This window comes from Antechinus flavipes, chromosome 1, assembly GCF_016432865.1.
Source record: "Antechinus flavipes isolate AdamAnt ecotype Samford, QLD, Australia chromosome 1, AdamAnt_v2, whole genome shotgun sequence".
In the NCBI taxonomy this organism is placed as follows: Eukaryota; Metazoa; Chordata; class Mammalia; order Dasyuromorphia; family Dasyuridae; genus Antechinus; species Antechinus flavipes.
Window position 1 is genome coordinate 137,873,829 of NC_067398.1, and position 14,089 is coordinate 137,887,917.

A 14,089-nucleotide genomic window follows, 5' to 3' on the forward strand; every position below is an offset into this window, starting at 1 on the left:
ATGCATGTGCAACCTCAAATGCAATAATAGAATTACCACATGGAGCACTTTTTAAATAGCAAACTTTTTGAAAATTGTCAGGATTAAGAGTGTTCCACTCACAGAAATTATCATGTTTCTTGACTATTTTCCTATATGTAAAATGGACTAATATGACTTTGAATGTAAACATCTCACAAATTTAGGATTGGATCCTAACTCCTGATGTAAAAGAGATTAAGCATGTATTTGCAAATCTTAAAAATCTCTGTTAAATTGTTGTATGTTATGCCTGTTGTTTCAGAAACTCTCAAGAAATATTTTGTTCTATACCTATCTCAGGAGAGGACATTTTTATTTGTGATTTATTTATGTTATCAAAAGTTGCACATAGGGAGTGGCAGCACTGAGCCTGATGTGGGAAAGATCTGAGTTTAAATTCTGCCTATGGCACTACCTTTCTGATTTAATCTCAGCATTAAGGCAATTTCCAAGGTCTTTTAAGAATATCATAGACTTGCTGACTTAGCCTATGAATTCTCAAGTCCTTTCCTATCCTCCTCCTCATCATCATTTATATAGTGCCTACTATATATACCAAGCACTGTGCTAAGTGTTTTGTAAATATAATTTTTTTCACAACTATTGTGTAAGTACACATAGAATCATGCGGTCTTATTCACTGGACAAATTCATGATTTGTAGTATACCAAAATCATCATTTTATTTTTATGATGTAAATTTTAAAAAGAATTCAACCTAATTTTTTGCATCTAGTTTTTTCCAAGTATAAAGTAGTTTTAAGTCTTAAAGCTCTGAAGAATGAGTCATTGTGTAGAGGTTTGATTTTCAAACTCTGTTAGAATTATGTTATTATTCTACAAACAAATATATAAGTTCTAAAAGCTACCAATGTCTAGGCATGAGGGAAGAGAATCTTGGCAGCCAGAATGAGAGGAAAATGGCTCAAGCACTTGGAAAATGTTTTTTGGGAGCTGGGAGGTGAGGGATTCAGGGAAGAGTAGATACCCTTCTGTTAGGTCTAGTATTTCGAGGCTTTTTCTGTAGGGTATCCCCTCTTCAAAGTGGGGCAATGAAGCAACAGGGTTTCCATTTACTTCCACACCTGTTCTTTGCATATCTTCTCAGAAGTGGCCTGGGCCTTTGGCTGTTTGTCCACTCACCAACGGAATCTGTTGCAATGGAAAGAGTGATGGATTTGGAGTCAAAGGAACTGGGATCATATCCACTTCACTAATATTAGTTATGTGGGCCTCAGTCTCCCCCTATATAAAATAAGAGGGTTGAACTAGATTAGCACAGGACTCCAAGGCCCCTTTCAAACTATATCTTTGCTCCCTTTTTAGCAGGGATCAGTCCAAGAACCCCTGGTTCACTACTACCAGGGTAGCCTGGGGAACGTGGGCTTGACAGAATTTTCTCTCCATTAATACCACCTATCTTTATGTGCCCTCTCCACCCCTTGGGCTCTAGGACTTCGTTCTTTCATCTTCAAGGACCCCACTGCCACTGACTTAAAAGCTGAGAAACAGAAAAAACAAATTATTTTTGAGTCCTATTAGACCCTAGCAGTCTTTCTATTCTCACAACTGCTTGTCTCCATTCCTTCCCTTGTATGTTTCTAGGAAAATGAAGGCTGTGGGGATGAATGGGTTTCAAATGAACGTTTGAAGATGGCCCTCACCCCACCCCTACCTTTGGTCCCATTCTAGTGTAGAAAACAAGGTATAAAAGGCAAATATTTGTTTTCAAAGATTCTTCCAGTCTCAGGGAGACTTTAAAACAAACAAAAATCTGAACATAAAACCTCAGGGATACATTTTTAAACAGCAGAGGCTGCTTTGAGTGGGGCGGGCGTTTTTTCCTAGTGTGGCCAGGCGAATGAATAGGAAATTCCCCTATGCTTAGCCCAAGAGCAAGAGAGATTTGACAGTCCCTCTTTCTCCCTACCCATCGCTAATATATTAGCTAATAATTGCCTGTTTGTCTAGCTGGTGTTTATGACTTTTCCTCTGGGCATTGATCTTTCCCTGCTGGACCCTCTAGCAGCTTTTTCCAGATGCAGGCATCTTCCTCTTCCCCGTTTTCTTTAAGTGCTCTCTTTCCTCATTTGAATGTAAAATCTTTGAGGAAAGGGACTTCTCCCTTATATTTGTATCCCCAAGAAGCGCTTATGCTAAATTATGTGTAGCTACACTCCCTTCCCAGCCCCCGCTTATCTCTCGCCTTCGAGATTCCTAAGGTGACAATTCTTTTCTAGGAGGAACAAGACCGATGGGCCTAAACGGTTCTTTCCAAAATGATTCATTTTGTTACCATCCCTTCCCACCGCCAACCCCAATCCCTACCACTCGGCACGCAAATCCACAGAAAATATTACTCAGACAAGCCGCAGCCGCGGAATACCCGGGTGCCATATTTATTGGGTTGGGGGATTATTGCTTCCTAATAATTCTTAATTGTCCACTACGTTAAATAAATAAACAGGGTGATTCGATTGTCTTACATCAATCTGCCAATGCAAGTGAACACATGCAGGTTAGCAAGTTTCCCTTTTCTAAGCTAGACTGCTCCTGCAGGAACCAAATCACCCAGAACCCTGAAGTCGGAGTCTCCTACGCCCCTGAAGGCAACACTGCTCTTTTCTGAGGTATAAAGAGAAGGCAATAGTCATAGTGTTGATGCATTTCGTCTAGCACTCGCTACTGCTCACTTTGCTGGAAGAGGGGGAAGATCCGGACCCTGCAGCCGGGGTCTCTAGTTTTAATTTTGTCCCGGAAGATTTGCATTTCTCCGAGAGGGGCGAGGGCAAGATATGGGGTAAAGCCTCTCTATTCAAAGACACCAGAAGCTGCAGCTTCCCCAGGCAGTCCTGAAGCTCCGCTTCCGGGTAATTGCTTATGTGCAGGTCCAGAGGTTTTCGATGTTTGAGTATGTGGTCTGCCAGCCCAAGACAGCAGATGGCCAGGAGGGAAGGAGTGTACCTGGTGAAGGTGTAATCCGCCAAGCTCAGCTGCGCCACCCCCTTGGCCAAGGCATAGGCATCGGCGGCGTCACCGAATTCTGCCTCCCGGGAAGCCACCCGAAAATGGGTGAAGTGCTCCAGGAAGAAGGCGATGGTGGGCGCCTCGAGGCTGAAACGGAGCTTGTGAAGCACAATGCACTCCAGGTTGCAGAGCTGCTGGCTGGTGAAGGCGTCGCCGCACAGGGCCAGGAGCTGTTTTACCCGAGGCGGATGCACCTCCACCTGCATAAAGCACACGAAAAACAGCTAGGTGGAGAGGGACAGGGCTGGAAAGGGGGCATTCTGACTTCAAGGATCTGTACTTCTGCAGGGGAAAGAGGAGTACTGAAGCCCTTCCATTGCAAGCCCTCCTTGTTCACGGGATGGGGGTGGTGATGGCAGGAATTCCGCACTTCCTCTCCTCGTGGCCAATCAAGTCACGAACCTCTCAGACTTGGTTAAACTTGCTTTGGGGAGACAGTCGTGCCAAAGTCTTTCTAGGTTGGTACTGTTATTCAGGAGGAAACTGAGGCAAATAGAACTAAGCGATTTGCCCAGGGTCAGGCATCTGGGAAGTGTTTAAGGTCGAATTTGAACTCAGATCTTTCAGACTCTAGACCTCGGCGTACTATCCACTGCGCCACCTTGCAACCCTTTAGACTCGGTAAAGGTCTTAGATTAAGAATTTTAAGAGTTCTAATCTTATCGATCAATCCACCAGCATTCATTAAATTCCAGTTAAATGCTGGCCACTAGGGGAACAATTATAAAAGTGGGAAAGTCCTGCCCTCGGGGAGTTAAAGTTCCATTAAAGTCTAACTAGATTCTAATTAGTCTAAACTCACTTTATCAAATCTTCCTGGAGAACGGATTCTGGGAAGGTAGTGCCCCAGCTTGAATCTGGTCTGCTAGAGTTCAGTACCAGTACCAGCATTTTAGTTACAGCACAAGCCCCAGGACACAATGAGGAGAATGTGGGAAGAGAAACTGTCAGAACGGAAGAGGCCGCGGCCTCCCATACCTCCAATATTTTGCTCTTTTTTTCCTTCTATTCCCCGCCCCTTTCAAACTTAAAACTCAAACCTGCGGACATTGCACTGGGTTCGGAGTCAGCAAGACAGTTTGAATACCGTCTCCTCACCTCTCATTAAGCTGTGAAGATATCACCTGACCTTTCTTTGGCATCACTTTCCTTATGTCTAAAATGAATTCACAAAATTGTTGCGCAGAATGCATTGTAAACCTTGAAGTACTATATAGACTCGAGTTACTACTACTGAAATTGCGATCTTTCCTCACTTAAGCACTATTCCTTCAGCTGGATAGTTTATAACTCGGTTGAACGATGCTTTCAGTAGTTGAGGAGACTGGAGAGAGACTGGTGAAGTAGAGGTGGTGGTGGTATGGTGGACCTAATAATTTCTTTTCATTGGGAAGAAAGGATGGGAAAATTGTATAACTGAAGAATAAGGCTGCGAGATAGGAGGGAAACTTAAAACAACAGCAATGTCGTCTTAAAGCAGCAGCTAAGTCTTGAAGGGGCCAGAATTTAGGTAAGGGATTCCCAATCTTACGGATATTGGGACATCAGAAATTCTGGCTTGGCCAAAGGTGGGCCAGCAGAGGTCTCGCGCTTTCTCCAAGACCTCAGCAGGGTATGTAGGTAGGTACCTGTTTGCAAGCGATAAGCAGCGAGGTGACTCCCAGCAGTTGAAAGCAGTCAGCAGCCACCGGGGTGGTGCTGAGGAAGCGGTCCAAGATGTTCACAGTCAAGCACAGAGACTCGAAAGTGAAGCCGAATTGCCGGTGCACAGGGATCAACCAGCTGAGCAATTTACAACGGGATTCTGCTGTCACCTATTAGGAAGCAGATCACGAAAATAGCTCAAAGACCCTGGGAAATAGTTTGTGGAGAGATTAGGAGCTGCCTTCTCCTCTTGCAGGAAGGGACTAGAAAAAAATCCAGTAAATTTCCAGAACCGGTTAAAATCACAATTTTAAATGTGCCTAGGGGTACAGAGCTATGGGGGAGAAAGAAATAAAGAAAAGAAATGATGGAGAACAGAAAATGTAGAGCTTCCTTGCTCCTCATGTCTCTTCTGCTTGGGCAATATCTTCACAGGAGTGCGGACGAGAGGGGAACCTGGGTGGGGAATTTTCGAAGAAATAAGACGTGAATGGGCAAACAGAGGTCGATAAAGGACGCATCTGCGGGCTTTACGTGAAGAGATGAAACTAAAAGAGGAAAGAAACTGTTCAGCAGAGAAGGGGAGAAAAGAAGTAAAGAGGAGAAGAGAGGAGAGAGAGAGCCCGTAGGACCGGAAGGGAGAGAGAAAACGCACTATATGGGAGAGAGGAGGGTAGAAAGATAGAGAGACAGACAGAGACAGAGGGAGAGATAGAAACGGAGACAAAGAGACAGACACAGAGAGCGCGCACGATGGAAGGGCTGGGGATGAGTGCGGGACTCCTCACTTGGGGCTGCTGCGCCAGGCACTCGCGCGGGTGGAATTGGCTCTCCAGTCCCTTGCGGAAGGCGTAGCAGCTCTGCCCGTAGTCTTGGAAAACCTTCATGTCCAGCTGGCTGCTCAGAAGTGCCGGGTAGGCAAGCTGGCTGCAGCGCGGAGCCCGGGGAGCTGGACTCTGGGCGTCATTCGAGCCGGAGCCACAGCAGGAGCCGGAGCTGGAACTAGAACTAGAAGGAGATTCGAACAGATCATATACGCCCGAGTCGCCCGAAAACGGACGCCGGAGCCGACGCGGGAGTTGGTGAAGCTGCAGGGGCTGCTGCCTCCGGTATCTTGGGCTCTTCCGCTTCTTCACCGGAGCGCGAGGGTTTTCGCTGCTGATAGGAACCTCACGACAATCTAAGGGGCTGTCGGGACTCGGGGGGGTCGGGAAGCCGTGCAATATGGGCACCATAGTTCCACCAGCAGTGGATCTGCGATCCCTGGGAACTCAGAGGGAGCAAGAATGGCGCGCGCGCGCGCGTGTCAGAAGCTCTGACTGCAGCCAGAACACGATTAAGACCTTCCTTGCCCACTTCCCTCTAACCTCTACCTCCGCCCCCCACCCCTCCCCTCTCCGTGGCTGAGCCCAGGGCGCGGCACGAGAGCCGCGTTTTCCCGGTTAAAGAACCGCTCCAGGGACTGAACAGTTGGCAGCGGCGCAAACACCGCCACTGAGCCCCGGGAAGGGAAAGCTGCTAAGGGATGGGGGGAGGGGAGCGCCTCTGCCTACGCCGTGAGCAAACTTGAATTACGTCAGTACTCAGAGAAAGAGAGAGGGCCCTGGGATGCGGCTACCTAACATTGGAAGCTTTGGACCAAAACCTCGCCTGCAAGGAGAGGGCCAAAATCTGGACACCCTGGCTTCGGTTGCGATGGGACCTGCTTATACAAGGAAAAATACCGTTCCCTCTCTTTCTCCTCTTTGGCCAGTGTTTACACAGATGTGCATCTTATGAGTTAACATGGTTTACATTAGAATTATTATTTAATGTTGTAATATCCCAAATGAGGTTCCAGTTGGAAGCCACTTGCTTGATTTTTTTCCCCACCCTATTAGTGGTTTGTTTACTGAAGAAAACAGTGGCCTTACTAGATACAATTTAATAAAGCTCTTCGCAGACAGTCCCCTTTTCCTCCTATCTCCTTATACATTATTCCTTTCCCAAAACTCTGCAATCCAACCACACTGGCCTAATTGCTACTCCTCAGCCAAGACGCTCCATCTCTCGTCTTCATATGTTTTGCACTGATCATGTCTTCCTTTTAATCCCTACCTCCAGACCATGCCAATAATGCTCACCTTTCTCATTTCTGACTTCCTTCAAGACTCGGCTCCAAACACTCCCAGGTCCTTCAATTGATCTTTATATTACATAGATCCCAAAACCTTCACTTCCTCAGTTACCAGGAAGACCAGAGAATTCAAGTTCTGGCTAGGACAGAGACTATGCCGGTGAGCTTTGGAGCAAGCTAACCTCTGCGTGCTAGAAATTCTCCTAAGATCACAAGTTGCAGAAATGATGCCGAGTGACATTGGAAGAGAAGGTCCATTTGGGAGTTCCAATGCCAATGAAATCACAGGCCTAGTCCCTACCAGCCAAGTCATCTGCTTACTAGTATTAGTAAGTATTAGTATACTACAGTATACTAGAGGTATTTTATATATTACTAAGTATTAGTAAATTATTGTATACTAGAGGCATTTTTTGATACCCCTGTCTTTATTCAAATAATGAATAAAAATGTAAAAAGAGCAAAAGGTCAAGTACAGATCCCCAAGGTACTCCACTGGAAACCTGCCACATTGACAGTAAATCAGTCCTACTCTAGCTCCAATCAGCCAACAATTAGGAATCCATCTGATTGGATAACTTGGGTCTTAACAAAGATACTAAAATGGTTTGCCATTCCTCCTCCAGCTCATTTTACAGATGGGTAAACTGAGGCAGAGTTAAGTGACTTGCCCAATTTGACACAGATAGGAATTGTCTGAAGCCAGATTTGAATTCAGGAAGATGAGTCTTCCTATCTCCAGGCCTAATGCTCTTTCCACTGTACCCAATTTTTCTATTTACTTGTTTAGTAATATGGTCAGAAAAGGAAATGAGTTTAATTTGATATGATCTATTCTTGATTGAGCCACATTGGCTCTTTGTAATCTCTGATTCTCTTTCTAGATATTTGCCAACTATTTCTTTAATGATCCTTTCCCAGAGTGAAAGTCAAGCTCACTTGTCTATATTTTTTAGACTCGATTTTCTCCCATTAAAAAAAAAATGAGGACAACTGGTCTTCTCAGATTTCATAGTACCCCTTTTATTTCTTAAATACCCCAGCAATGGGTCAGCAAACCTCTCTTCAGGTCCTTTCACTATCTGAAAATATAGTTTATTTGGGCCAACTGACTTGAATTTATCAATGGTAGCAATATAGTTTCTTAATATCTCCTTTTCTACTTTGTGTATGAAGAATAGAATCATTTTTGTTCATTGAAGCCCAGCTCCTTGAGGACAATAACAATCTTTTGACTCTTTTTGTATCCCTAGTATTTAGCAAAATGCTTAGCATATAGTAGGCACTTAATAAATGTAGAATGATTAAGTGATTCACTGCCATTTTCTAGTGTAAAGTTCATTCCTGTACAGAAAAAAAACAAAACAAAACCCAGAAACAAATTAAAACTGAGCAATTTGTCTTCTCTCTGCTTTTATCAATGTCCTATGCATTCCAAGAAAAGGTCCTATCCCTCCTTTGATAATTCTTTTTCTCTCAACATAGCTTTTAATATTTCCAAACACCATTTTTTGTTGTCATTTGCTTGACAACCTCAGCTCATCCAGATCTTTAATAACAACAGTTAATATTTGTATGCTGTTTATTATGTACTAGATGCTTTATAATTATTTCATTTGAACTTCACAACAATTCTAGGAGGTAGATGCTATTATCATTTCCATTTTACAGACGAGGAAACTGAAATTAAATGACTTTTACTCAGAGTCAATCATCTAGTTAAAAGTATCTGAGGCTAGATTTTTACTCAGGTCTTCCTGACTCCAGACCCAGTATTTATCCACTGGACCACCTAAATTCAACACTCCTGACTCTGCATAGGACCATCCCACACATATTCATTCTGTTACCAGAACTTTTTTTCTGTTTTTTTGTGCATTTCTTTTTAAAATTTAATTTAGTTTCTCTACATAATAAATGGAAGTCTTATATATATGCAAGAATGAAAAGCTTAAAAAAAAAGCTTAAATACTAAATGGTAACTCAAATAACAAATAAAAATGACTAAATTTTATTAAAGTTATGAATAACAACGAGATTGATTCCAAAATCTTGGAATAAGAAAAAGATAAAGAATAGATTAATGATTGGGAAGACAATTAAAGAGAATAGAAAACCAACTAAAAAAAAAAAACTTCAATTAAACACCAAAATAAAACCTTGAAAATTAAAAGAGAGGATTTTAAAACTGGAAACAAATTATTTAATAAATAGAACTAGGAGATATTTTTAAAAGACCAATAAAAAATAAACTATTAATTAGTTAACTTGATTAAAAAGAAGCAAAAGGAAAACTAAGCTACCAGTATTAAAAATGAAAAATTAGAATTCACAACAAATGATCAATAAAGTATTATTAGAAACTCTTTTGTCATGCTATATGCCAATAAAACCAACAACTTAAATAAATAAATATTTAAAAACATGAAATATCCAAATTAGCAAATTTAAATAACTTGATTTCAGAGGAAGAAATTGAACATGCCATAAAGGAACTTCTAAATAAAAAACTGCAAAACCAAATAAACTCACAAATGAATTGATCAAATATCCAAAGAATTAATACTATGATAATATGAACTGTCCACAAAAATAGCAAAAAAAAAAAAGAAAGAAAGAAAGAAAGAAAGAAAGAAAGAAAGAGAAAGAAAAGAAAAGAAAAAGGGTGGATGGAGAAGAGATGGTATCAAATTCTTTTTACAATGCAAATATAGTTTTAATAGATAAACTATTTTGATAGTTTGATAGAAAAAGAAAACAGATAAATTTCCTAAAGAGCATTGTTGCAAATTTCTAAAGTCAAATATTAACAAAAATGTTTTTAAAATATTTAAAAGATTAAATGTGATGTCTAGGTTGGATTTATTGAAAAGAATGAAAGATTTGCTTAATACTAGTAAAACTACAGAATTAAAAAACTATATGTAAAAATTAAACAAAAACATATGATCATTTCAATAGTTGCATAAAAACCTTTTGACAAAATATGATATCCATTTCTATTTTTAAAAAAACATTAGCAGACATAGGAATTATAGATGTTGACTCACCATGAAAAAATAGCATATACTTAAAAGCCAGAATTATTATATGTTATATAAATAAACTAGAATGTTTTTGCTCATTGTCATCACTTCTATTTGACTTAGTACTAGAATTTCTGACTATCACAATAAAAGAAACAAACAAAAAAGAAATTGAGGAAATAAATATAGGTAAAGACAAAACAAAATTATTATTTTTTGGTAAATGATATGATAATGTGCTTGAATCCCAAATAATCAATTAAAAGTAATTAAAATAATAACTTCAGCAACTACAAGATAGAAAATAATTCTTCACTAATCACTCCTATTTCTATATAGTACCAATAAAACCCAGAAGGAAGAAACAAAGAGAAAAACTCCATTTAAAATTATGATAGAATATATAAAATATTTGTTTACCACCAATATACACACAAAAATTATACAACTACAAATCACTGGAAAAAGACATTTAAACAATTGGAAAATTATTTATTGCTCATAGTTAGAATACTCCAATGTAATAAAATGAAAATACTAACTAAATTTACTTATTCAATGCTATTCCAAACAAACAAAATGTTGCTCTATAGAAGTACAAAAAAAAAAAATGATGCTGAAATTCATATGAAGGAAAAAAAAGAACAAATCTCTCAAGAGAAATAATGAAAAGAATTGGCAACAAAGAAGCTGTAATGCCAGGACTTAAACTACAAAACAGTAATTAGTAATTTGCTATTAGTTTAAAAGCAGAGATCAATGAGACATATTTACTTTATAATATACAAAAGCAAGTGTATCTTTGTGCTCTAGTATTTGATAAACACAAAGATATAAAGCTTCTTTCTCCTGAGGAAATTGGACATCATTGTGGAAGAAAATACATTTAAATAAACACCTCAAATTTTATATGAAGGTAAGCTCTGAATTGTAACATGATCTAGACATAGAACGTAACATCTTAAATACATTACAGAAATGATGTGGGTGGGGAGGATTACCTATCAGATCTATGGATAGAAAAATAATCCATGACCATATGAGATAGAGAAGATAAAATGGATGGTTTTGGTTACATAAAATTTAAAAGATTTTGTTCAAACAAGTCTAATGAAGCTAAGATTTAAAAGGAAACAATTAATTAGGGGGAAATATTTTGCAAAATGGCAAAGATGACCTAAGAAGGAAAATGATAAATGCTCGATTGAGGGGGAGGGGAAAAGGAATATTGATCTAGTGTTATTAATCTCTGAATGGGTACAAATATTTGGGAATTGTACACAAAAATTACAGAACTAAATGTGCACTTTGACCCAGTTATATCATTGCTAGGCTTATTACCAAAAGAAATAAAAGGCAAAAGTCTTGCAGCAGTTCTTTTTGTGGTGGCAGTAAAGGGATGCCTATCAATTGAGAATTGACTGAGTAAATTGTGGTATTTGAATGTGATAGAGTACTATTGCACTATATGAATGAAGAAATAAATTATTTCAAAGAGATACAGGCTTACACGAACAGATGCAGAATAAAGTGAGAAGCAAAAGAACAATTTATACTAAAACATCATATATATTATAAAAATGAAAAATTATGAAGACTTTTATAAAGTAATGAAGTGGGCAGGATACAGAATAATTCAAAACCAAAAGAATTCTTTACTGAATAGCAGGAAGAACTATGACCAATACAATAACCACCCATGATTCCAGAGGAATGATGATGATGAAAAGTGCTATCTCCTGATAAGGGTTCAAAATCACACACACACACACACACACACACACACACACACACACACACACGCCAATGAAGGAATTTGTCTTGCTTGACTATTCATATTTGCTAAAAAAGGATTTTTTTCTTTTTTTCCCAATGGGATGAAGAGTAGAAGGGAAAGAAAAGAGATTTCTATTAATTTTAAAATGTTTAATATAGAGAGAATTGGGGGCTCCATAGATATATAATGTTATATGTATTTTCAAATTAGGCATTGTTAGTTTTGTTTAATGTTTTTATTTTGGTAGAAGAGAGTACTCTTGGAATGGAATTAATTTTAAAATACTTGTAATATAAAAGCAAAACGTCAATTTGTCAATACTTGTCAAATATGTCAATAAAAAGATCAATTTTATTTATGATAAAAGAAGAATAACAACAAACTTAAAATCTTTTGTATGTCATAAAATGTATTTTTACAAAACCCAAGCATCATATGCAATGAGGGGAAGGTTTTTCAATAAATTCAGGAATAAAGTATGGATATCCATTATTATTTGACATAGTTCTGGAAATGCTAGCAATAACTATAGTCCAAAAAAAAAAAAAGAAAAAGAAATTACAGGCATAAATATAGGCAAAGAGAAGATAAAACTATCTCTTTTTGCTAATGATACCATGATTTACTTTAGAAAAAAACAGGGAATCAGCAAAGATAATAATTGATACAATAGCCTCAGCAAAGTTGTAGGTTACAAAAATCAATAGCATTTTGCATATTAAAAACAAAACCCCAAAAACAATAATAAAAAGGGAAATCCCATTACAAATAACTATAAAATGCAAACAATGGGGGTGATTCATGTACTGATGCACACATATACAATTATAAAGTGCTCCCTAAAGAAACAAAGAATAATTTAAATAAAGAAAGTCAATGCTTATGATTTAACTTATTACAAATATAATATACAATTCTCTAACAATAGAATTATATATTATGAAATATATTAATATAATCACAATGGTAAATTAATATAATAACATCATGTGAATGTAATAGATAATGCTATATAATAAATACTGTTATATTAATAATCTATCACATTTATAATATAATTATAATTAAAATAATTTAAAATGTCAATACTACCAAAGTTAATTTTAAAACTGTACTTTAAACTATCAAAAGAATACTTACTGTAACTTGATAAAATATCAACAAAATTCATTGGAGGCATAGAAGATAAAAAATATTAAGGGAAATAATGAAATGAGATAAGAACAAAAGAGAAATAGTATCTGAAGAACTCAAACTCAAACTATATTAAAACCATTAGTCATCAAAGCCATGTTGTGAATCTGGATATATTAGACAAGGGAGAATCAGATACAACTGAATTCATTAACTAGTGTTTGATAAACTGGAAATTATAAAAAGTCCCCTATTTGATAAAAACTTCTGAGAAAACTAGAAAGCAGTCTGGAGGAAATTATCCTTAGACTAGCATCTTATACCATATTCTATAACATTCTAAAGAATATTTCATAAAAATTTAGAAGAGAACCTGATCATATATCTTTCACAGCTTTGGACAGATGATGTATTCTTCAGAAAACAAGGCATTGAGGCAATCACAAGGAATAAAATGGATGAATTTGATTATATATATATATTTTTTTTTAATTGAAATATATTAATGAAAAGAATTGGCAACAAAGAAGATGTAATGCCAGAACTTAAACTACAAAACAGTAATTAGTAATTTGCTATTAGTTTAAAAGCAGAGATCAATGAGACATATTTACTTTATAATATACAAAAGCAAGTGTATCTTTGTGCCCTAGTATTTGATAAACACAAAGATATAAAGATTCTTTCTCCTGAGGAAATTGGACATCAGTATGGATGTAACTTTTTATTGACAGAACATATGCCAGGGTAATTTTTTTTTTACAATATTATCCCTTGCACTCACTTCTGTTCCCACATTTCCCTTCCCCCCTCCATCTCCTCTCCTAGATGTCAAGCAGTTCTATACATGTTAAATATGTTATAGTATATCCTAGATACAATATATGTCTGCAGAACCAAACAGTTCTCTTGTTGCACAGGAAGAATTGGGTTCAGAAGATAAAAATAACCTGGGAAGAAAAACAAAAATGCAAACAGTTTACATTCATTTTCCAGTGTTCTTTCTTTGGGTATAGCTACTTCTGTCCATCATTGATCAATTGAAACTGAGTTAGATCTTCTCTTTGTCAAAGAAATCCATTTCCATCAGGATACATCCTCATAGTATTGTTGTTGAAGTATATAATGATCTCCTGATTCTGCTCATTTCACTTAGCATCAGTTCATGTAAGTCTCTCCAGGCCTCTCTGTATTCATCCTGCTGGTTATTTCTTACAGAACAATAATATTCCATAGCATTCATATACCACAATTTACCCAACTATTCTCCAATTAATGGGCATCCATTCATTTTCCAGTTTCTAGTCACTTCAAACAGGGCTGCCACAAACATTTTGGCACATAC

At 37.7% G+C, this 14,089-nt stretch overlaps 1 protein-coding gene across 1 annotated transcript; it reads right to left on the reverse strand.

Annotated features, from left to right (window-relative positions):
- Positions 1-2,389: 2,389 nt before the first annotated feature.
- On the reverse strand, positions 2,390-6,037 carry CCNO (cyclin O). The gene is made up of 3 exons (XM_051979300.1): positions 5,480-6,037; positions 4,676-4,861; positions 2,390-3,247 (listed from the first exon to the last, which is right to left on the reverse strand). Exons 1-3 carry the CDS (start codon positions 5,924-5,926, stop codon positions 2,693-2,695), a joined length of 1,188 nt encoding a protein of 395 aa, XP_051835260.1. The 5' UTR covers positions 5,927-6,037; the 3' UTR covers positions 2,390-2,692.
- Positions 6,038-14,089: the final 8,052 nt, after the last annotated feature.